At 41.7% G+C, this 25,041-nt stretch overlaps 1 protein-coding gene across 7 annotated transcripts in view; it reads left to right on the forward strand.

Annotated features, from left to right (window-relative positions):
- The window catches only part of chd3 (chromodomain helicase DNA binding protein 3), a 173,982-nt gene that overhangs the window by 77,029 nt on the left and 71,912 nt on the right, over positions 1-25,041 (forward strand). For 6 of the 7 annotated variants that reach the window (XM_080052084.1, XM_080052085.1, XM_080052087.1 and 3 more), the window contains 7 exons: positions 13,414-13,591; positions 16,273-16,359; positions 18,449-18,534; positions 20,262-20,395; positions 20,479-20,623; positions 22,173-22,335; positions 22,444-22,607. In XM_080052084.1, the coding sequence (XP_079908210.1) occupies positions 13,414-13,591; positions 16,273-16,359; positions 18,449-18,534; positions 20,262-20,395; positions 20,479-20,623; positions 22,173-22,335; positions 22,444-22,607 (957 nt within the window). The remainder of the gene's footprint in view (positions 1-13,413; positions 13,592-16,272; positions 16,360-18,448; positions 18,535-20,261; positions 20,396-20,478; positions 20,624-22,172; positions 22,336-22,443; positions 22,608-25,041) is intronic. The other variant, XM_080052083.1, reaches the window with a different exon arrangement.

The following is a 25,041-nucleotide window of genomic DNA, read 5'->3' on the forward strand; positions in this document are numbered from 1 at the left end:
TCACATGTTATCCAACGGGTGCAGCCAGGAAAGGAACCCAATAACAAAAGAAAATGTCAAGCTGTATCCTCACTCAGTGCGTTTCCATGGCACAACTAGATTAGATTATCACATATATCGAACTAGACACTCGAACGGACCGTGTCACTTGTCTGAGTTTACATGGCCTTTCAGATATCGGATAAATGTCCAATGCATGGCTGTCTCCACTATGCTAGGTGGCGCTGTAGCCCTTTCAACCATGCTTTCAACAAGTGTTGAAAGAGCCACGTCCGGTTCTCTTCCGTCAATAACCCATGGTGTAGCCTATCACGCGCAGGCACACAAGCACAGAACGAGAAGTCCGATAAGCGATGTCCGATCCCTGTATACATGCAGAGAGAATGCCGACAACGAACGACTTATCTAGGTGTTCTTATCCGACATCTCTTGTCCGTTATTGTGCCGATTTGTGTGCGAAGTAGATCGGATAAAGGTGTTTACATGCAGTTTAAAAGTCCTGTTGAAGTCTTATTCGTTTAGTTACCCGATTATGAGTCTGCATGTAAACGCACTGACTGACACCCCAGAGAAGGAGAGAATTGAGTAGGAAATGCAGCTAGCATGCAAAAGAGAAAAAGGGCAACAAAATCAAAACGACCAAGTGCATCCCAAACTAGACCAGTTTCCAAGGCTATTGCACCCCAGTGCACTCCACCCCAGATGGAGAAGAAGAAACAGAACAGAAAGAGAAAGAGGAGGAAAGAGAGGAGGAATCTTCATCAGATGAAGAGGATAGTTTGTGTTTGGTTTGCATGGAAACGTTCTCCAGCACCCGTTCAGGGGAGGTAAGGGAGAAGTGTTGTATGTGCAACCAGTGGGCACACAATCTCTGCTTAGTTAGAGTGAGCAGACCCTACATTTGCCATCTCTGTAACTCAGATAGTGAATGTGTGTATCCTAGTTGAGTAGGCTATTATTGTTAGACCTATTTGTTTTGTTCTTTATGTTGTTACATACAGTAGGTTGGTCTTAATATGGATTTCCTTTTTGTTAATTCCTTGCTCATTTTGTGTTAAGATGCATAAAGTTATGTAGGCCTATTTTTCAACTTGACAATGAAATTAAACTTTCAAATGTAGTTCTGCTTTCTTGCCTTCTTTTTAAGATTTTTCCCATAAAGATAACATTATGACAAACAACCCCTTATAGGCCTTTCACACCGCCGCAAAATCGGAGCTAGTTCCGGGCTAGTTCGGAGCTAGAGACAGTGTTTTGGTTTCACAACGCCTGTAAAAACCGGTTCAACTCAAACCCCAGGATTGAGCAGGGTTTGAGGTAAGAACTGCTTGTGCCAGCGGCTGGGGGAGGGATTATCCTGACCAACCAGACCAACTCAAACCTCATGCCCGCCATATTTAAAAACACCGCTACTACGAGACGTAAACATAACATAATTACCGAGCGTAGCGATCAAATTGACCGGCGAAAATACGCTGTATGGGTCCTGTTAGCAAAGTAGGGTGACCAGATCCCAATTCACCAGATGGGACAAAGACTACGTTTGTGCGGGACAATGTGTCGTTTTTTTTTAGCAAATTAACTTGTGTCACCACCGGTAATGCCAGAGATACTGCTTTCTATATTGAAAAACACTATCTTTAGATCAGCGCGCAGCAGTTAAGTTACAAATAGAGCATTAAGGCTGCGGCTTCACATTAAAAGCATTTCACTGGCTTCACATTAGCATTTCTCTGGACAAACGTGAGTTGGCTTTTATTTTGAAGTAACATGAAAGTAAACGCTGAAGCAGGCAGCACCTTCACAGCATGGACATATAAACACAGCCGAGCAGCGCGACAAACGGAGACACACACACACACAGATAAAGTGAGAGCCAACACGTGTAAAAATAAGACATATTCGCCGCTGTTGTTGTGCTTAAAGCTAGTGCTAGCTTTAGCGTTAGCCACGAGAGCAGCGGCGTCGGGCGACGTACACACACGTTTACAGTGACGTCATGACGTTGCTCTCTTGCCGGCTCCATGGCTGGTTCTGGTCGTTGTGAAACCAACCGGTTCAAAACTGTGATAATGCTGTAACCAGTTTAGAACTGGCCCCAGCACCAGCCCGGAACTGGCTCATGGTTCTTTTTGGTGTGAAAGGCCTAATAGTGTGTGACAACCGACCCCTTGATGGGGTAAATATTCCTTCGCTAGGCTAGCGCACGGGATTGGGGTACAATTAGCCTGCTACTAAAACAGTCTCACCCGGGGGTTAAGATGGCGTCGTAGAGAAGCACGTAGTTCCAGGAAGCTCCGGTGATACTTTTCAGTTATCCGATTACTTTACACATTTGCGTTGCAGAATTGTCATTTTTGGTGGTGGGAGTAATAGTTTGGACAACTATTTCTTTAAAATAACAGACAACATGACCAGAACCAGGCCGAAAAAGAAGCTCACGGGGCAGAGCGGGGAAGCTAGCGCCTTGGAAATGGCCGAGTGTGAAGATGCTAGCTGCAGCAGCACTGACACAGATATTTTTCAAGCAATGGATAAACTATCTGAAAACATCACCAAAGTCATCGACGCTAAAATAAACACGGTGCTTGCGGCTAGAAGAGACCAAACAACCCAAATTCAGGCTCTGGGAACCCGAGGCGGCGAGGCGGAAGATATAATTGCTGGCATAGAGACCACAACGGAGTCGTTGCAGGCCAAAGTCACAAGTCTGGAAAAACAAGTGAGCAATGTTGGAGCACATTGGTGACTCGGATAATCGTGGGCGCAGATGTAATATTCGGGTTGTGGGACTGGCTGAAGGTACGGAGGGAGCTGATCCTGTGCGTTACATGGAAAAGTGGATACCTGATTATCTTAAACTGACATCCAAAGGAGGACGGGTTAAACTGGACCGCGCGCACCGCTCCTTGGCGCCCAAGCCCGGCTCCAACCAACGGCCAAGACCCATAATTCTAAAGTTCCACAACTTCGGCGACAAGCAACAAGTCATGAATGCAGCCCGCCGTCTCGGAGTGGACCCGGACCAGCCCGCGCGCACTGGACCACGCCTCTCTTTCTTCAACGACTACTCGGCAGCAGTGGTCAGGAAGCGCAAGGCATTTGATTCCGTGAAAGAGCGATTGAAGAAGATGGGTATCGTTTACGCATTGATCTACCCCACCACGCTGAAATGGACGGTCAACGGGACGGAGAAGAGGTTTGACACACCGGAGGCTGCTGCGGCGTTTGTGGACTCTCGGTTAAGATGACAGGCTCTTCATCATTCTGACGGAAAAGTACTCTCTTTCTCCGTCCTACGCTCTGATTATTGGACTGATATAACAGTATGTAAGTACTCATGTGGCCGTGTTATTGATCTTTTTTATTTTATTTCTTTATAACGCACAATGTGGACTAAAGTTACATCAGTGTGGGGAGTGGGACATGCGTTTATTCTATGGTTAGGCGCGAGATTGCGCAAGGTGGAGCTGTCGGCTTTTGGCTTAGAGCAAAAGAAGGATTGTTATTCCCTGCATGTTTAGTAGGGATTTCCCCCTTTCTTTATGGGGTTTGTTCTGTATGTGTTGTGTTTTTATACTTGTTTTACCGTTTCTATGCAGCTCAGTCTTTTTTATTTTTCAGTTCTTTAAAGGGAGTGTGCCAAGGTATTACAATAGGAATTTGAAGTAATGGCAAATAAGCTACGGGTTTGCACCTGGAATATACGAGGGTTTTATAACCCCATAAAACGTAGAAAAGTACTTACCTTCTTAAAAAGGGAAAATATAGATATTGCACTGGTGCAAGAAACCTACCTTGATGACAGAGCATTTAAAATTACAAAAGGGTATGTTTGGACAAGTATATTTTTCGTCTTTTACAACCAGAAGCAGGGGTGTTGCTATACTTATTAGACACACTTTGCCCTTTAAAATGGTGAAATGCCTCAAAGATAAAAATGGTCGTTATGTTATAGTTAAAGGTAGTTTACAAGGACAAGAGATTTTAATAATGAATGTTTATTATCCACCTGCTCACCCATTAGACTTTATCACTAAAGTGTTTGTGGACCTTGCAGAAATGAGAGCTGATACAGTAATTGTGGGTGGTGATTTTAATTGTATGTTAAATCCACTCATAGATAGGTTTCCTCATAGTGCTAAGGCTCCTTCTCCCCAAGCAAAAGCTCTCACTGCAATTTGTAACGATCTTGGATTTGATGATGTTTGGAGAAGTCTCCACCCTGCTAACAAAGAATATACCTTCTTTTCTGCACCTCATGGTTGTCAGACCAGAATTTACTATTTTTTTCTGCCAAGAGCTCAATTGCAGTTAGTTTTAACTTGTCACATAGTTGTTATATCCGATCATGCAAGTGTGGTTATGGATATAAAACTTCCAGTTTCGTCATATCAGTCTCGACAATGGCGACTTAACACTGTTATTCTTAAAGATAATACTTTTACATCCTACTTTTCCACTGAATTTAGAGCTTTTCTTTCTATTAATTCACAATCAACAGATAATCCCTCACTTTTATGGGAGACCTGCAAAGCATATGCAAGAGGTTTGATCATATCATTTTCTGCCACTAAGAGGTGCCAAAACTTAGAGAAGCAAAAATCTCTAGAGGCTAAATTATCAGTTAAAGAAAAAGCTTATATTAGTTCACCAACTCCTATTTTGTGGAAAGAAATATCTGCTCTCAGATCAGCTATAAATTGTCACCTTACTAAAGAGGCAGAAAAAAACATTAGATATACCAAACAGAGGTTTTATGAGCACGGTGACAAACCAGGGAAGTGTCTTGCATACCTAGCTAAAAAAAGAGTAGAATCCCAGTCTATAGCAGCAATTATGAAGGACGATGGCATTAGAGCGTATGAAAATAAATTGATAAATGACTGCTTTAAGGAATACTATACAAATGTATACGCCTCAGAACAGACGAATGATGCACCTCAACTAATGTAAGGCTTTTTTACACAGATCGATCTCCCAACAATATCAGAAGAACAAAAATGTTTACTAAATGGTCCAATCACTAGAGATGAAGTATTGAATGCTATTAAAAACCTCCAGAGTGGGAAATCTCCAGGGCCCGATGGGTTCGGTTCCGAATATTATAAGGAGTTTAAAGACCTGCTTATAGGACCACTACTTCAAATGTTTAATGATTCGTTTTCAACTACAGAATTACCACAAACTCTTAAGGAGGCTAACATATCACTTTTATTGAAAAAGGGGAAGTGTCCTGAGTCCTGTTCCTCCTATAGACCCATAGCCCTCTTGAATGTAGATCGAAAGTTGCTTTCTAAAATACTAGCCACTCATCTAGAGGACATTTTGCCCACCCTAATTAAAGAAGACCAAACTGGTTTTGTAAAAGGCGGGAATTCAACTGATAATATTAGATGTCTTTTCAATGTTATCCAGGCCTTTGAACAAAAATCCATGACCTGTCTTGTGCTTTCTCTGGATGCGGAGAAAGCGTTTGACCGAGTTGAATGGTCATTCTCATTTTACACTTTAGAAAAATTTGGACTTGGTAGTAATTTTATAAAATGGGTTAGAATTCTATACAGTGACACTCAAACTGCAGTTTTAACTAATGGGTTAAGATCAAAATGCTTTCCTACACATAGAGGTACAAGACAGGGTTGTCCCTTGTCTCCTCTCCTGTTTGCCCTGGCCATGGAGCCATTGGCTGTGGCCATTAGAATGGATCCCTCTATATATGGCTTACAGGTTGGGGAAAGATGTCAAATAACTCTGTATGCTGATGACGTCCTTGTGTTTTTATGTCACCCTGAGACCTCAGTCCCGGCCCTCCTTAAGATGATTAACGTATTTAGTAAATTTTCTGGATATAAGATTAACTTAAACAAATCAGAGGCTATGCCCTTGGGTAGTCTTAAAACGATACCTAATACTATACCACCCTTTCCTTTCAAATGGTCGCCCTCTGGTTTTGTTTATTTAGGTATTTTTATCACCCCATCATTTAGTCAGATGTACAAATCCAACTTTGTCCCATTATTTGGGAAAATAAGACAAGATCTAGAACGTTGGAATTCACTCCCTGTTTCTTGGTTAGGAAGAATAGCTCTGATTTAAAATGAATGTGTTACCCAGATTACTTTATCCCGTTCAAATGATTCCTATACTGTTTTCGAATAGGGCCTTAAAAGATTTGAATAGCTGGCTCAGTTCATTTATTTGGAGTAAACGCAGACCTAGATTAAAAATGGCAGGGGACTTCCGGGTTACAGAGCATGGGGTAGGTGTGTTTGCTCTATAGCTCCCACTAACTATTTCAGACCTAACTGATTAAACCCTATTTTCATCGATTTTTTTTGTGCTTGTGTTGCCGGTAACACTGATACTGTTTTGGAGAAATGCCTAGAAGCAAGAAAAACACAAAAAGAGATTCGGCAGAATCAGATATGTCCTCGGACAGCGTGGTTAGCATGGACGTTGGTGTTAGCTCAATGGCTTCCATTCCGGATCTGCTTGAGCAGCATAGAGCATCCATAGCCGCTGAGTTTAAATCCATAGCCGCTGAGTTTAAATCATCGTTCGCCAGCATGGACACTAAGCTGGACAACATCCAGGCCGTGGTCTCAGGCCAGGGGAAACGTATAACCGATCTCGAGGAGAATGCAGAAACTGTTTGCGGACGCCTGGAGCAACTTGAGGCTACGTGCTCCTCACTGCAGGAAGATAACAAGTTGCTGAAAGCTAAACTATCGGATTTGGAAGGGAGAAGCAGGAGACAGAATGTTCGTATTGTGGGCTTACCAGAGTCACTTGAGGGTGTACGCCCCACCGCCTTTTTCTCCGAGCTCCTCGTTGAGGTTTTTGGTGATCAAGTTCTCCCTTCTCCCCCGGAGCTGGACAGAGCTCACCGCACTCTGGCACCCAAACCGGGCCCGCGTGAGAGGCCGCGATCCGTCGTCATCCGCTTCCACCGATACCAGACTAACGACCTGATCATGAGAGAGGCACGTAAACAGGGCGAGCTGGAATACCACGGCCACAAGCTCCGGTTCTACGAGGATTACAGCGCGGAGGTCGTGAAGCAGCGGGCTGAATACAGGGGGGTCTTGGCTGAGCTTTATCAGCGCGGTCTCCGTCCCTCTCTTCTCTACCCTGCCAGGCTTCGCATTACTCTCCAGAGCGGCGAGAGAAAGTGGTTGCGGTCTGTCTCTGAAGCATCTAACTACATCTCTACATTGGGTGTGAGTCCGTCGTAAATACGATTGCCTGCTGTGAGTATACAATTTGGACAAATGCTCTTTTCATATCCCCAGCCAAACTCTCAGACTGATGGTATTACACGCATTTTTTCTCCCTTTTTTAAAAATTAGTAAATTAGCTGGGTGAACGTGACATTTTTGTTGCTTGTCATTTTGACGTATTGTCTAGCTCACTCGCTTTTATTTATTTGTATCTCTATTTTAAAACGGCTAGATAAGCGTGTCTGTTTCTATTTTTTATTTTTATTTATTTTTGCCATTTGGACAGCTTGTCTAACTCACGCCTTGTTCTTTTTTTTGTATTTCGAATTTGTTGGGTGAGCACGGTATGTTTGTTTAGTGTGTTGTCATTTTGACAGTTTGCTGGATTGTTCATAGTGTTACTAGCTGTTATGGGGTGAATTGTACAATACTTATGTGGGAAGCTAGCACAGGTCAGAAAGTTAAGGCTTGGAATGTTTGTTGTGAGACTAGTAAGGGTCTTTTGGGGTTTGCTGTTTAGAGCAATATATGGGGTGGGTTCTGGGTGGGATGGGGTGGTGTTAACTGGGGGTTTAGCTCATAAGTTATCACCTGCTGTGTTTTCAGTTATTTGTGTTTTCCTTTTTTTTTGTGTTTTTCTTTACCTCTGTATTTTGCTACTCTTTTTCTTATCGGAGCAACTCTTTTTATTCTCACTATAACTGAGCTCGATGAAGGGCAATCTTAATTTAATTAGTTGGAATGTCAAGGGGCTAAATCACCAAGTGAAGAGGGGTAAGGTCTTAACCCACCTAAAACGGCTCAGGGCTGGAATAGTTTTCCTTCAAGAAACCCACTTACATGACTCTGACCATGGGCGATTAAGTAAATGCTGGCGTGTACGATTTTATCATTCTAATTTCAGGGGTAAGGCAAGGGGCACAGCTATCCTTATTGATAGTAATATTCCTTTTGAGTCCTCAAACATTATATCAGATAAAAATGGACGTTTTATTATTGTTTCAGGCAAACTTTACAGTAAGTCAGTCATCTTGGCCAACGTCTACGCGCCTAACGTCGATGATGTAGAATTGTTTAAAGGGGACATATTATGAAAAACCAAATATTGCCGGTGTTTGGGCACACTGTTTAGGTTATTGGCGTCCCTACCAGCAAACACAAGCTTCAAAAAGACAAATATGTCAGTTTCTTCTGGGACACTTATTTCGAAAAAGGGGGGATTTGAAGGTTTCTTCCAAAAAACACCGACTGATGACGAAATCGGTCGGTTTTCATTATCATAAATACTCCCACGGGAAAGCTCACCAGAAACTCGGCAGTTGATTGGCAAATCAAGACGCCCCGTTGGTAACCACACACACCTGGCTGAGCCTCCACTCGCTCATGCAACAACAGAGGAGAAGCAAGCTGCAGTGTGAGCTCAACCTCAAGCTACCATCACACCCCAGCCTCGAAGCACACTAGGGCTGAATGGATTTACTTCATTTTTTGTTAGGCTATCTCCAGCAAAGGTTTGCAATCTGTTAGTGTGATCAAAGCCTTTTTACTGGAGTGTGGAGGAGACTGTGCCAGGAAGACTGAGAGACACCATCCGTCCGAAATGTAAGTTGTCCTATTTTAAAAATAATTCTGTCCGTTTGTTAGTTCAATGTCTGTAATGTGCTTTATTTTATCCCACCTATAATAACCAACACCGACTGAAATGAGAGAATGCGGGGTTTAGTCGTTAGCATTAGCGCCCGCTAGCTTTACCGTTAGCTTTATGCTAACGGTTAGAGCTGTGAGTCTTTTGCAGTGACTGTTATTTGCCTCTTTTGTGAGCTCACGTTAGTCCTGCCGTGACAGCCCCTGAGTGAAAAACAGACGGTGAAACTGTAGGGTGTGTTGGAAACTGAAGAGTATTTTTTTAATAGCTTCATCCTGCTACCTGCTAGCTGTCTGATTGTATAGCTCAAGTACACACCGCAATAAGTCTGCGGACAGTGTGTAGTTAGGGTGACCAGATCCCAATTCACCAGATGTGGGACAAAGACTACGTTTGTGCGGGAAAATGCGGGACAAAGTGCCGTTTTTTTTAAGCAAAATAAACCTGTTGTACAAGCAGCAGTAGGCCTATTACATGATCTCCAGTGTAATGTACACATAGACAGGAATACTGTAAGTTGTCTCTGCTGGTGTTTGTTTCCTGTCCATTATATTTCAAAAAGCACACAGTATCACTCAGAACTTGTTGCTTATCGAGCCAGGGCTATACTGAATTTGTTGTAGCTTTGCCATAACAGATGTATGATGTAGGCCTATACATGTCAGCTAGGCTACATGATGTAACATTGAATGTGCCATGTTTTACAGGTGTCTGAGTGACCTGATGGAGCCGGACGGAGCCACCAAGACCGTCACACTATCCGTTCCTTCAGAGGAGGATGTGTTCACTGGGTGGGACAACAACAACTGGACAGTTACATAAAAGTTATGGCTTCGCTTCTGTTTGATATGTACACTTCATATTTTCATTCCACTGGCTATGAATAAACTGCTTTATTTTTAAGGATGTTTTTGGTCTTTTTAAAATGTAATGATACTGTTTTATCAGAGAAAATCTTCAGCGAGATGAAAATGTGAGTTTCAAGTAATCCTGTACTACAAGTAGCAAACAGTGACAGTGAGCAACACAATACATTTTTTAACGGTAACTTTATTATGAATGAGTGATCACAATACAAATTATACATTATCTACTAGATATTGAAATGTTGTATGGCTGTAGATCATTCCACAGACCTGTAAAGACAAACATAAAACAGGGTGTATGTTACCAGTTTAGAGAGTTTATGCATAAATACTTAGCTCAAATTATGTTATTGACTGTGACATAATTAAACAGTATTTACCTGAGGATAATGTCAGGGAAATCAGAAATCTTGATGCCATTTTCACAGTTTTCAGCTCAGACTCCTGTCTGAACAGGTTCAGTTGTACATCTTTTAGTTTAGAACTGGTTAGTGTGCCGATATTTGTGGTAGAAATGAAGCTAAACATGTTTACATTGGTCTCCATGCTGCATTGGCCAAAAGTAAACAAAACTGACAGCTGGGCGTGTGCCATGCCCATGTAGGTAGGTATAGAGTAAATGAGCAGGGCGGTGCATGCACGCCCATGTAGATCTGACCAGTCAGAGCAGACTAGTATTTTGCGAAGGGGGGTAAGCTGTCAAAACCTACCTTTTGAGATAGAGGGCAGAGAAGGCTGGAAAAGGCGATGAAGAAATGGGAAATGGTAGAAAACTATTGGGTTTTTTGAACAATAAAACATGAAAACCTTTTCTAGTAGACCTTGGAAATACACCTTTAAAACCTTTATTTCATACAACTAAATACTGCTTTTCAAAAAATCTTTGTTTGGAAAACATCCCAGTAGTTAGCTGTTCCTGGTAAATTAAAGACATACCACTTTTATCTTTTTTTTGTGAAAGCAGAGTCAATTATAATGCCGGCTGAGAGGGGTTCCCAAACTTTTTCATATGACTGTATTCCTGGCTTCGGTAGCGGCGGACTGATATTACCTAGGTTACAGGCTCTATAATAGTTTGTTTATCTGCTGCAGTCATTGCTACAGACGCAGAGTACAGTGCACAAAGGAATTGTATTAGCCTATTCAATTAACAAGATATGGCCACGTTTGGAGGACTTAGCGATGCGTCTGCTTTTGAAGACGATTATGAGGAATTTGTTGTATCAAACACTAATCTCCTCTAACGTTGTCATCAATCTGTCAGTATGCTAACATTATGAAAGGGGCCAGCTTTATTAGCTAGCGTAGCCTACCAAAAGTTATTACCTGTTCATCAGTGGCTGTTGGTGCATCTGAAAAGATGGATGGCACCGCTTTTGTTTTCAGTGATTTATTGCTCTTTAGATTGCGGGGGTTTCTCAAAGTCGTCCGGTCTGAAATTATCGCTACAAATACTCCGTTTGCGAACAGTTTCCACCGGTGTTTTTATGTCCAAACAAAAGCAACAGCAACAAGCCACTGGAAATTGGTGGAAACTTTGTGGTGCACATCTGTAGGGTTTATTTTTACAATTCCTAAATGCACACTGAAAAACCATGTTGCCTAGTCCTTCGTTTCCGCTTCTGTCCCACGCTGCTCTGTTTACTTTCTGCTGTAGTGATTCGGTTACACAGCTAGCCGGATCAAAGTAAAATTCCGCTGCTGTTGAGAAAGTAGTCCCTCAAAATGCGATGATTCATGCGATGCGAGGTTGGTTTTATTTCTAACATTATTCTATCAACACAGACATTTACATCGATAGTCTAGTGTTATATTGATTGGCCTCGGGTGTACTGTGGAGTGGGTAAGACTGTTTTAGTTGCGCTAGCCTAGCACGAGCAAACTCAGCAACTAGAAGGACTGAATGAAATGTGTTGAAAACTGTCTCCAATGATAAAGAACACTTAGGCTAACTTGGGAATCAGGCCCTATGTCCAAAATTCCAAACTTCCAAACTACCCCTTTAACACTGTGTTTGTAGATGTTAAAAAAAATTATTGGGCTCATACAACAACAAAAAAAGAGTTTCAAAGACACTGTTCCCCCTTATTCTAGCGACTTTATAAACAGCAAAATGAGTTGTTCACATCATTGTTCACTTTCATATTTTAGCCAAAGAAGGGAGGATGCCTTGCAGCTTTCATCTTTACTAACATTTAAGTAAAAATTAGACTGGAGAAAATTCAATGTGCCGCTACCATACAGTCCTTGACCACTGACAGCCAGCTACGGAAAAATTTAAGGAAGTTTTCCTTCATGTTGAGGTGATAGCTGACTATTATCGTCTCTCTTGCATGAAATGACTTACACTTGAATGAGGACCGGATCTTGAACACTCAAAAAATAACTTGGCATCTAATTGCACTTTTCCACTATGGGTACGGACATACTCTTAATCTGCTTTTTGCTTGGTTATCCAGTGGAGATTTAAGTACCACTCGATGTAGCTGCTTGTCATAGCGACGCCACATGAAAGCAACGCCTCTTTCGCATTTCCCGTTCGTCAGCTATCAAAGAGAGGAACGTCTGCACCTCATTAGCGTACCACAACATGTTTTAATCGGTTTGCCGTATTCTTGCTCCAGAGGGCACATCTTCATCATTTAGGCCTATTGTATGGAGGGGCAACCTAGGGCACTCAATCATTTTTGTTCACGTGTAAAGAGCAGCCAATAAGGCACTTTCCCTCGTTTTCACCACCATAGAGGGCACTTTAGCAACACTTTTTCAACCATGGAGACACCAGACGGGCAGAAGGGCACTAGAAGGGCACCAGAAGGGTACCAGATGGGCAGAAGGGCACTAGAAGGGCACCAGAAGGGTACCAGACCGGCAGAAGGGCACTATATGGGCACTCATTAAGGCACGTCATTGAATTTTCTTGTTCTAGAGGGCACATCATCATAATTTATTGTATGAAGGGGCACCCTAGAGGGCACCCAATCATGTTTTGCACGTGAAAAGGGCAGTCAATAAGGCATTTCCTCTCGTTTTCACCCCTCTTGAGGGCACCTTAGCGCGCTTTTTCAACCATTGAGGCACGAGGGGGGGCGGTCGCCCCTGCAACCCCCCGGACTGCCGGAGCATACGCTTTTGTTTTTCCTGTTTCCATGGTGAATCATGGTATCAGCGATCCATTGATGATGGCTTTTACGCACGCACTCAACCCAGAGTGAGCAGACTCCAAGTTGACTGACCCAACGCTGATCCACTGTTCTGAAACCGATAACCCAGAGTTGCTTATCTCAGAGTCGGTCAACTCAAAGTGCAGGGTTGAACTCAGAGTTTGTTAACCCTGCTTCCTGAAATATGTCCCTGAATACGGAAAGGAGTTGCTGCTGGACTGTTTATTTTGGGCAGTGAATGGGTTTATTGTTTTCATAATGAGGAAATATGCAGGACAGACAGGATGCACCAAGTTCAATTTATTAACCCTGGAAATTGCCTTTTAAAGAAAGTGTTAAGACAGTTGTGTTCATTTTGGAGACATTAGATATTTGCACAAAAGTCGGTTGCAAGTGTGACGACTTCAGTCAGTTTAGAGAAATTATCAGACATTTGAAACTCGACCACGGCTGCATACCTTGGTGTGTCCGAGAAAAGTTTTGACCGGAGTTCACTTATTCTTCTGATACTCCAGGTGGAGGAAATCGAGCGTGAGATCATCAAACAGGAGGAGAACGTGGATCCGGATTACTGGGAGAAACTGCTGCGGCACCACTACGAGCAGCAACAAGAAGACCTGGCCAGCAAACTAGGTAAAGGCAAGAGGAACCGCAAGCCTGTCAACTACAACGACGCTGCACAGGAAGATCAAGGTAGGGACTGGGTGTGGATCCTAAAAAGCTCAAGTCAATGTTTTCAGTACTGGATTGTTTTAGCAAGCGTTGGATTTAAAAAATGACACAGCCCGAGAAGGATGTTTAGCCTGTTAGTTGCACAGTATTATAATTTTTTTAAATTATTGTTAAGATTTATTGTTATTATTTAGTGCTGTCAGTTTAACGCGTTATTAACGGCGTTAACGCAAACGGCGTTATTTAGTTGCGCGGTCAGTTTGCCGACATGGCTCTGTGTATTTAGACTCGAGACATCCAAACAGATTGCGGAAGCCGTTTCCGTAGACAACGTAAACAGGCAGGATATCCCGACGATAATTTTATCCATCAAACCACAGAGTTTTTTCTGCAGGGCGGCTCAAGTGACTCGCTCACACTGGTGAGGTCTCCCAGTGATTTTCACCTTCACATCGATCGACTCGCTGCTTTGCTCAGGCGGAGGCTTTGTGTGAAGGTGATTTAACATCATGGTGGTAGACGAATGTTATAACTTTATGCTGCATATTTTGCACTGCACTGTTGACCCACACTGGACTCTTAAGTGAAGCTGACATTTTAATGAGCGCACATTGCAGAAATTAAGCGCCTGCAGTGTGCTCACAATCAGAGCCGGGCCCGAGGCATAAGCGAACTTAGTGTTGCTTAGGGCCCCCGTCCGCCAGGGGGGCCCCCAAAAAACTTTTTTAATTTAAAAAAATAATAATAATTTGTTTGTGTGTTTGATATTAACATCATATTATTATATCATACAAAAAATGTATACAATGTTTTGATCTAGATAGTTAATAGCCCAATAATTGAATCAGTTCATCTGGGAGGTGGTCCGAGTTTAACTAACTTATTGAGTTTATTTAAAAACATTTGCAAATGGGGCTGCCCTCAGATGCCCATGCACTGTATAGCCCTGTGAAAAAAAGATACCTGGACAACAGAGTTCTTCTGCTTCGTTCCTCTCACTGCATTTAAATGTATTCATTATATTACAGAGAAATGTGTCCCGTAAAAGAAAAAAAACACCAAGCTCAACCCAGAGGACCCTGCATAATATTTTATTTTAAATTAATATTTTTATGGAAAATCCATGTGTCTTTCTTCAATAGCTTCTAATTCATCCGACCCAGTGTCTCCAAATTATTTGTTCACACAAAATTCCTCAGTTTTAGCCTCTTAATTTCCCTCACAAAGTGCACCAGCTTCATGCATTTCATTTAAAAAAAAATCTCCGGGGGGGGCATACCCCAGGACCCCCCTAGGAGGGTCAGGATCTCAGCTGGCTACTATTTTCACCCAGCTAGACATTGGAGGCAATAGTGGAAAACTCTGGTTGTGTGAATGATATTTAACAATAGTCAATAATTTGGACAGCGCAAACACCCGATCCCCCTAAAAGGGTTGGATGTTTGTCACCTTTTTCACCCCCTATGAGTTTGCAGGTCTGGATGCCTGTTGTACAGCAAAGCATGCTAATGTTGCATAGACCAACACAGAAGCCTTTTGCTCATAATCCACTAATTTATCTTAACCACTGCAGTCTAATGATGCCTCGTTTTTAATAACACAACGGATAGGAAGATACTTGTGCTTTTTTCAAACGGTGAAACTAAAATAAATGTTTTTATTGATATTTTTGCCTCACTTGTGTATAGCTATTAGCTTCGGGATAAGCAGGCAGGTTTTGCTCATAATAACCTATTTATATTCCCCACAGCAGTCTAGCAATGGCTCGTTTTTAGCAAGACAAAGGATTGGAAGCTAATAGTGTAGAAGTCAAACTTTGAAACTAATGTTTTCACTGATGTAAGTGTTATTTTGAGCCGTTAGCCACTGAGTAGCTTCGCAGTAGCCTCCATCTTTTGCTGCATTTTGATTGTGAACATGCAGTTTCCAGCTTGTGGCTGTCAGTCCATCTGTATGAACATAGTCTTTCATGTAGACAAGGATCGGTCATGTCAAACAGTTCAAAGTGCGGCTGAGCTCCTGCGTTACTAGCACTAGACTTGGTTCTTCTCACGGGTAAACGTAACCGTGGTAATAGGCACGGCAAAGACGGTGCGAAGGGCTATGGACAGAGGGCGAGGCCAATGGCTTTGCTTCCGGACAGGGGCGGGGGGAGGGTTGTTATTGGCAGCCGCCAGTCGTTAATTTTCACTTTAATTTTCGCTGCGAAGGGCGACTGAAGCCTCGCCTGCAGCAGCGCCATGTCAACCACCGGCACACAAGCGTATAGTGTGTCCACTCCACACACAGTCTGAAATAAGCCGTGGATTAAATAAAAGACTCCCAAAACATTTAGGCCTACAACAACTTGTATTTAGCCTAAATACTACTGAATTGCAAATTATGATATTTTAGAAGAAATACACTGAATTACAAGGGTGTAGAGAATGGGTGTGATAAGAGCATTAAAATGAGAAAAAATAATGGGACAAAAAGAAATCAAGGGACATTTAGGCTAGAATAGATAAAAATGCGATTAATTAGTTAACTATGACATTAATGCGATTAATCGCAATTAAATATTTTAATCGTTTGACAGCATTATTATTATCATACTGGTAGAAGCAGTTTTTTTCCGATATGTGTTCTTTTTGTTTAAGTAATTGTTGTCACAGTGGAGGTGAATGGGCCTGGCCTATTGACAGACCACCGTGTTGTTTCAGAGTGGCATGCTGACATTTCAGATAACCAGTCCGAGTATTCAGTGGGCTCCGAGGAGGAGGATGAGGACTTTGACGATCGGCCAGAAGGTAAACAGAGATTAAAGCATAAAAAGCAAAAAAAAAAAAAAAAAAGAGAGAGAGCGTAGGGATGTCCATGGTTAACCTGTTAAGGCTGTTACATACTCCGCAAGAAGAAAGAACAAAATTCTCGGTGACAGAGCTGCGAGAAGTTCTTTCTGGTCTGACATTACATACTTCACGAGAACTCAACTGCCGAACTCCTCACCGCGGCGCATTGTTACCATGGTAATTTGACTCAGTAGCGCCAGCTGATTTCACTTCGCTTTCCTCATTGACTTCAGACTGACCAATCACACAATAGTTCTCGGACAAGCTGCGAGAAGAAAGTTCGGCCCGGGTGATGTGTCGAGAACAAGCTGCGAGAACAGCTAAACAAGAGCTGAGAGAAGAAAATGACGTCATTTTCTTCTCGCAGCTCTGTCACCGAGAACTTTGTTCTTTCTTCTCGCAGAGTATGTAACAGCCTTTAACCGTTAACTGTTAAGAAGATCTTTAACCGGTTAATACTAAAGGTTAAACGCTAAAAAAAAAAATCATCTTAATTTCTCTCAGATCCAGTTATTACTCCCTGTATGCTACTTTGATATTTGATATCGCTAAACCGGATGTAAGAATGCAAACTGCCGGCAAAGAATTAAACGAGTAGTGTAGGCTACGCTCAACTTTATAGAGCTGTTAAGCGGAAGTGGCGGAATTACGGGGCATGGGACCTATCGGCTGAAAAAAAATTAATGGGAGTCTATGGAAAGTAATCTACTATTTTCTGGTCCCAGTCATTAAATGCCCTGGATTACATATATGTTTTGTATGGGTCTAAATGATAATTTTTCATGTGAAGAGTTTGACGGTATGTTGTATGATTATTCGTCTGACGGCTTTTGAAAAAATGTAACGAGAAAAAACTACACGTCTTGTCGCCTCTGTGACGCCGACAATCTCCCCACTCGAGAAAGTGAAACTCTCCACATGTCCACTTTTGTAGTGGTTTTCGCCACGCTGAAGACTTTTGTCTTGTCCTTGAATGAAGGCAGTAAAGTGCATTATTGACACAGCCATGTTTCGGAGCTAAACGGGTGCTAGTGGTGGTGACGTATATCATAAGCGTCAAGAGCAGCGAAGAGCTGTAGTCCACAAAAGCGCTCTGCACAAAACCTGACCGTATCCAGCTTCTACTCGCTAAATTGTTCCATTCTTTGCACGAAAAAATACCATCTAAATCCATACAAAACATATGTGTAATCGAAGGCATTTCATGACTGGGACCAGAAAATAATACATTTCTTTCCATTGACTACCGTTGTAATTTTTCGAGCCGAGAGGTCCCATGTCCCGGAAGTAAGGGACTTCCGCTTAACAGCTCTATAATAGGTCCATTCGTATGCTCCAAGAAAGATAGCCAATCACAACGTATGGTCACAACACTCCCATGCCATGTGTTTGTATCATTTAATTAACAGCGTGGGCTCCCACTAGCTTAACATAGCACTAGCATTAGCCTTCTTGAGGTGGATGGGGAAATCTTCGAGTGTGAGTGAGGCGGCTATCCTGCATCTATCACATGATCTATCACTGACTCAGTGAGTGTGTGAGAGAGTGACATACAGTGAGTGGCATTTAAATTGACTACTGGTCCTTGAATTGTAATTAAATGAATATGCCGGTCCTTGGAACAAAAAAGGTTGGGAGCCCTGCTATTATGCTTCATGTATTTTACTATACATAGGCTACATTAAATCTTAACAGTCAACTGGTTAATAACCGTTAATTCTTGTTGGTAACTGCATAAAGAAAACATTCTAAATGTCCATCCCAAGACATGGAAACTAAGCGGGGCTGCTCATGAACAGTTAAAGTCTTAAAGATGCCTGTTTTAACTGTTGTTTACACACAGTCATGTCTGTGTTGAATTACAGGTTCAAATTTATTTAGTTGCTACAGTTACAGTTGAAGAGTCGGACAAGCTTGATTGTCAAATATGCGAAACCGGCTGAAAACGCTTGAAGCATTTCAGAAGTTTTTGACCCCTCTTAGATCTTTCATTTTATTCTTCCATGAGTTTTTGTAATCCTCCTATGTGGCCTCCTGAAACCTGCAGGACGAAGGCAGTCGCGTCGCCAATTGAGGAATGAGAAGGATAAACCTCTGCCTCCTCTTCTGGCCCGAGTGGGAGGCAACCTTGAGGTTTGTACAACTCTCTAGAACCAGTTTTGCTCTATTAATTTGTGTGTGTTTTTTTGTTCTTTATTTTTACATTCCTGGAAGCCATCATCTTTGTTTCTAGTCAGACTTGCACTCTTAGATATTTTTCTAACAATCTTTCAATCTTGAATCAGAGATGACAGTGCTGTTATTACATCGCCAACAACCTCTGAACCTTCCAACCTTATTTATAACCCTGATTATAGTGGACGCAGTGCATTGTTAAAAGTTTATTCTAGCATTATTAGGCAATCAGGCCTATTCAAGGAAGGCCTTGGGAGATTTTAATAATACGTATATATTTTTATACAGTCCCCTCCAAAAGTATTGGAACAGTGAAGCCAATTCCTTTATTTTTGCTGTAGACTGGAAACAACAACACAAGATGAATATGAGACAAGCGATCAACATTTCAGCTTTCATTTCCAGGTATTTACATCTGGATCCGATATGCAAGTGAGAAGATAGCATTATTTGTAATGGAGCACCACATTTTGAGGTTGAGCAAAAGTATTGGAACAGATAGACTTAAAATAAATTAAAGTGAATAAGACTTAATATTTTGTTGCAAATCATTTGCTTGCAATAACTGCATCAAGCCTGTGAGCCACTGACATAACAAAACTTTTGCACTCTTCTTTTGTGACGCTTTTCGAGGCTTTCACCGCAGCCTCTTTAAGTTGTTGTTTGTTTTGGGGGGGGGTACATCCTTCAGTCTCCTCTTTAGCAGGTAAAATGCATGCTCTTATAGGGTTTGAGTCTGGAGATTGACTTGGCCGGTCTAAAACCTTCCACTTCTTGCCCCTGATGAACTCCGTTGTTGTTTTTGCAGTGTGTTTTGGGTTATTATCTTGCTGCATTATGAATGATTATCCAATCAGTTTGGTTGCTTCTTTCTTTACATTGGCAGACAAAATGTTTCTGTAGACTTCTGAGTTCATTTTGCTGCTGCTATCATGTGTTACATTATCAATGAAGAATAATGAGCCCGTTCGAGAAGAAGCCATGCAAGCCTAAGCCATGACATTGCCTCCACCGTGTTTCATAGATGAGCTTGTATGTTTGGGATCACGAGCAGATCCTTTCTTTCTCCAAACTGTAGCCTTTCCATCACTTTTGGTAAAGGTTCATCTTGACAACAACACAGTAAGCTAATAGCTATACACCAGTCAGGGAAATTACCAATAAAAACATTTCCTTTAGTTTCACCCTTTGAATAAATGCACAAGTAGAAGAGTGCAATAGTTTTGGGATGACAATGGGTCACAGGTTTGATGCAGTTATTGCAAGCGAAGGATTTGCAACAAAATATTAAGTCTTATTCACTTTAATTTATTTTAAGTATCTGTTCCAATACTTTTGCTCACCTAAAAATGTGGTGTTCCTTTACAAATAATGCTATCTTCTCAGTTGTGTATCAGATCTAGATGTAAATACCTAGAAATGAAAGCTGAAATGTTGACCTCTTATCTCATATTCATCTTTTGGTGTCAAATGTTTCCAGTCTACAGCAAAAATAAAGGAATTGGCTTCACTGTTCCAATACTTTTGGAGGGGACTGTATACAGTATATATATACCCAATATGAAATGTTCATTTAAGGCCTCACAGAGTAATAACAATGCACTGATACATTTTAGCAGAAAGTCCAAAAGGAGCCACCTTCACTTAGGAATAATATAAAATATACTGTTATTTCCTTTCTATAGGTTCTGGGCTTTAACACACGGCAGCGAAAGGCTTTCCTGAATGCGGTTATGCGTTGGGGGATGCCATCTCAGGACGCTTTTTCCTCTCAGTGGCTGGTCAGAGACCTCAGGGGCAAGAGTGAGAAAGAATTCAAGTAAGGGAATTCTGCGTTGATTACATTTTTGTACGTCCATAAACAATATAAATAATATATACACTCTTTTTCTTCTGTGGCAGAGCTTATGTTTCTCTCTTCATGCGTCACTTGTGCGAGCCGGTGGCCGACGGGGCCGAGACGTTTGCAGATGGCGTGCCGAGGGAAGGGTTGTGTCGCCAGCCGGTGCTCACCCGAATCGGCGTCATGTCTCTCGTCAAGAAGAAGGTCAGAAAAAGGATGTTAGTCTCCTTTCGTCAAACTAGATGTTGTACATTTTGATTCAATAATAATTAATAATTAATAATAATAATTGCTTGGATTTATATAGCGCCTTTCATGATACTCAAAGCGCTTTACAGGGTTCCAGACAATTTGTTCACACACAGTCATACCGGTGGTGGTAAACTACCATAGTAGCCACAGCTGCCCTGGGGCAGACTGACAGAAGCGAGGCTGCCATTCAGCGCCATCGGCCCCTCCGACCACCACCTCAAACATACAGCAGTCATACACATTCACACGAGGCAAGGTGGGTGAAGTGTCTTGCCCAGGGACACAACGACCATGACACAAGTGGCCGGGCTGGGATCGAACCGCCAACCCTAGGATCATTGGCCAACCAGCTTAACCACCTGAGCCACAGTCGCCCCATTCAAATTCTCTAATTAGGAATTACCCCTTGAGATGAACCCATCTCGTTTTTCGAGGGGGTCCTACAAACACAAAAGTACAATAACAACATAGAGCATATTACATAACACACACAAAGGGAAAAAATAACGCATATAAACGCAACATATGAATACTCCCGTTTTTCATGAGCTGAACGCAAAGATCTAAAACATTTTCTATATACACAAAATAACCATTTCTCTATATTGTTTATACAGTCAAGCCCAACATTATTCATACCCCTAGCAAATTTTGACTTAAACTTACTTTTATTCAACCATCAAGTTTTTTCTTAATTGGAAATGACACAGGCTTCTCCCAGAGGGTTAGGGTTAACCCTTTTTTCAGCTTTTATTTACATTTGAATAAAATGTGGCATGTCTAAAATTATTCATACCCTTCTCAATAATCAATAAAAAAAAAACGTATTGGCTATTACAGCAATCAAATGCTTCCTATAATTGCTGATCAGCTTTTTGTACGTCTCCACTAGTATTTTTGCCCATTTATCGTTAGCAATCAGCTCCAACTCTTTCAGTTTGGAGGGTCTCACTGCCATCACCCTGATCTTTAGCTCCCTCCACAGATTCTCAATTTAATTCAAGTCAGGACTCTGACTGTAAAACGTTAATGTGTTCTCCGCTAACCATTTCTTCACCACTTTTGCTTTGTGTTTTGGGTCGTTGTCGTTATTATTAAATGTCTTGATCAATTTTAACAGAACAGGAATGGATTTTCCCATATTTTTTAGGAAGACAATAATATCATCTGCATGCATATAATGCAAAACGGTGCTTCTGCTCCCCTATTCTAATTCCAGAGATATGTTTATGAGTCCTTACTGCAATAGCCAATGTTTAGCGCTCTGCACAGCCACCCCAGGCGGTCAGCAGGGAATACATCTAAATGCATGTAAGTCATTATTTGACACTTTAGTATGGCACATGACTATAAATCATTATAACAACGTTCATAGGTCATAAAAGTTGAAAAAGCATAATAAGTGCTCTTTAAATAAAGGGGTATAATGGTAATGTGAGTGTGTGCCAGGCTTTTTTTCTTATTATTTTTTTCTTCATTTTGCTGAGCGTTTTGTGTCCAGATCCAGGAGTTTGAGCACATCAACGGGCGCTGGAGTCTCCCGGAGCTCAAGCCCGAGGTCAACATAGACAAGCTCTCCTCCAGGGCCTCGTCTCCAGCCGTGAAGACCGCCATGCCCACCCCAGATGCCAGCTACAACAACACACCTTGCACCTCAGAGCCAGGTAACCAAACACGTCACTTTCATACACATCCAGCAGGAGGCGCTCCTACCAGGCAGAATTGGAGGGAAATTTAATTTACTGAAATGTTTGTTTAATGTTGTTTTGCAGCAACACCTGCTCCAACGGACAAACCAGAAAATAATGTAAAAGAGGTGGAAGAGGAGGAAGATAAAGGGGAAGCCGAGGCCCTGTCAGACAAAGAGAAAGTAAAGGAAAAAGAGAATGATGAGGGGAAAGGGTTGGAGAACAACAGGACCGCAGAGCCTGAGAAGGTGGGGCACTTGTTCTTAAAACTCAACAGCAAAAACATCTGCATTCTGTCATTTATACTTTTTTATACACTCCTGAACAAAATCTAAATACCGGGGGGAAATTGCAAAGTATTTGCATTTCTCTGTGGTTGATCGTAACAAAGTTGTAAGTACAGCTTCAAAATGCCATCAGGAGCAAGAGACAAAAAACAAATTAAGCAATTTATTGAAAACTGAATTTAAACTCAAACACGCTGTTCATCATCTGATCAAAAGTTCAATAGCCTTAAAAACTCAAAAACGCAAACAGAAACATCAAAAAAGGACTCAGTAGGCCTACCGTTCAAAGATTCGTTTAGGCATGCATGATGCAAGTGTGTTTCCAGGAGGCTGGTGGGAACGTTGCTCCATGTTGTGAAGATGGCTTTATGTAGGGCATTCATGGTCATGGCAACTTGGTTACGATCAACCACCGAGAAATGCAAATACTTTGCAGTTTTCCCCCTGTTTTTAGATTTTGTTCAGGAGTGTTTACAGTGCTGCTTGAAAGTATGTGAACACCTTGGGCCTTTTGGTATTTTATTTATTTGAACCATTATTAATTAACTTGTATCAATATTAGTATTTTTTTATATGAAATATGGTTGTTCATCAATTTAAAAAAAATCTTTTACGGTTATCAATTGTTAAAACAGACAAAACAAATTATTTGCCAACTTTTGTATGTGCAAAAGTTTGTGAACCCTGAGCTGCATTGCTTAATGCGAGCAGGTAAATACAATCAGGAGGGCCAAATTGAGTGATGAAATGGACCAATCTTTTGGGAAGAAATTGGGCGGCACTAGATAAAACAGAGATAACACCAGGTCAGTTTAGGCTCACCAAAGTGAACCCATACAGGTCAGACATGCCAAGAGGAAAGAGAAATCTCAGGGGTTCTCAGGAATAGAGTTGTGATGCTACACATTTGTCTGAGGACAGCTATAAATTAATTAAATTTTTTTTTGAGCTCCAGCGGTCCACCATGAGGCAAATCATCTACAAATGGAGAGCTTTATGAGTGACTGAACATCTGTCTAGAAGTGGACTTCCTTCAAAAATATCCACAAGCGCCACAAGAAAAGTGATTTTTCAGTTAAAGCCAACCCAAACATTACATCTGGAGATTTGCAGACCTCTCTTGAAGCATCTGGTACAGATGTGCATGGTTCCACGATATGAAGAAAACTCAGTCAACATGGCTTCCATGGGAGGGTTGCTGAAGAAGCCTCTGCTCTAAAGAAATAACAAAACTGCCTGTCACAACTTTGCCAGAGATCACCTGGGGATACCTGAGGGGTACACTACGAAGCGAGATTAAGGGCTGAGCGAGGTCTGTTGAGTCTAAAGCCAGAGTTTTCAGTATCACATTCTCACTGAGGAAACTGTTACATCTAAACTTATTGATCAGTAAGTTAATGAACCACATGCGTACAGTTATTGATGCAGAAAATGTAAAATAGCTTACGCCTATACTGTATGCAGCGCCACTATATGCTCTCACCTCAAATGATTTTCCCTGGCGATCTACACACACTGGCTCTTAATGAAGCGTTCTATAAAATCACAGGTTGCAACATTATTTCACTGTGGGCTTCTTTCTTTTCATCAGTAGTGTATGACGTTTACTATATGAAAAGGGGCTTTGAATAGGCTATCACTGGAACATCAAGGGAAGATGAGGGCGATGAAATAATGAATATAGTTGGGACGTGACAGGTGACAGCTGTCACAGTTTGGACATTGCTGCAGACTCGCAGGTTAAGCTTCTCACAGTAGATTCATATTTGTCCGAAAAATACAGACTACAGGTTTTTTAATGTAGGCCTATTGGTATTTGTAAGATTTAAATAAAAGGCTAATAGTCTAAATCAAAATTGTATTCATTTTGATGTGGCCCAAAACTTAAGTGATTTTCCACATAGGCTATTCATTTTGGAACAGTGTCAGACTTAAATTCCATTCTTAAGTGTGGGAATATAGGCGTAGTGCTATAAATATAGCAAAGTAGCTTATAAATATATTAGGCTAAATGGTATAGTGTTTAAATCCGAGTTCAACATTTCATTGTTTTATAATGTCATGTTACGCACTGCGAGAACGATCGGCAAGATAAATAAATCATTTCCATGCTGGCAGCATTCCACTCTCCTTATTTGCAGTAAGAGTTTTTTTCGGCTCTCTGTTTTCTGCTGTTCTGTAATAATTCAGACTGACAAACTCTTCCTCTTGAATGAAGTCAGCGACACACTTTTTTACTCAGCTGCTCGCAATCAGTCCGTTTGTGTAAAGTTAGCGGCACAAGATCAGTCCATTTTGTGCGGAAGCAGAGTCAAATGAAGGGTCAAACGCCCCCTTTCATGGGGACACACACAGAGCCTGAAGCTGAAACGCCTTCGTGATACCGGTCAGCTCT

This window comes from Ammodytes marinus (assembly GCF_949987685.1).
Source record: "Ammodytes marinus genome assembly, chromosome: 23".
In the NCBI taxonomy this organism is placed as follows: domain Eukaryota; kingdom Metazoa; phylum Chordata; class Actinopteri; order Uranoscopiformes; family Ammodytidae; genus Ammodytes; species Ammodytes marinus.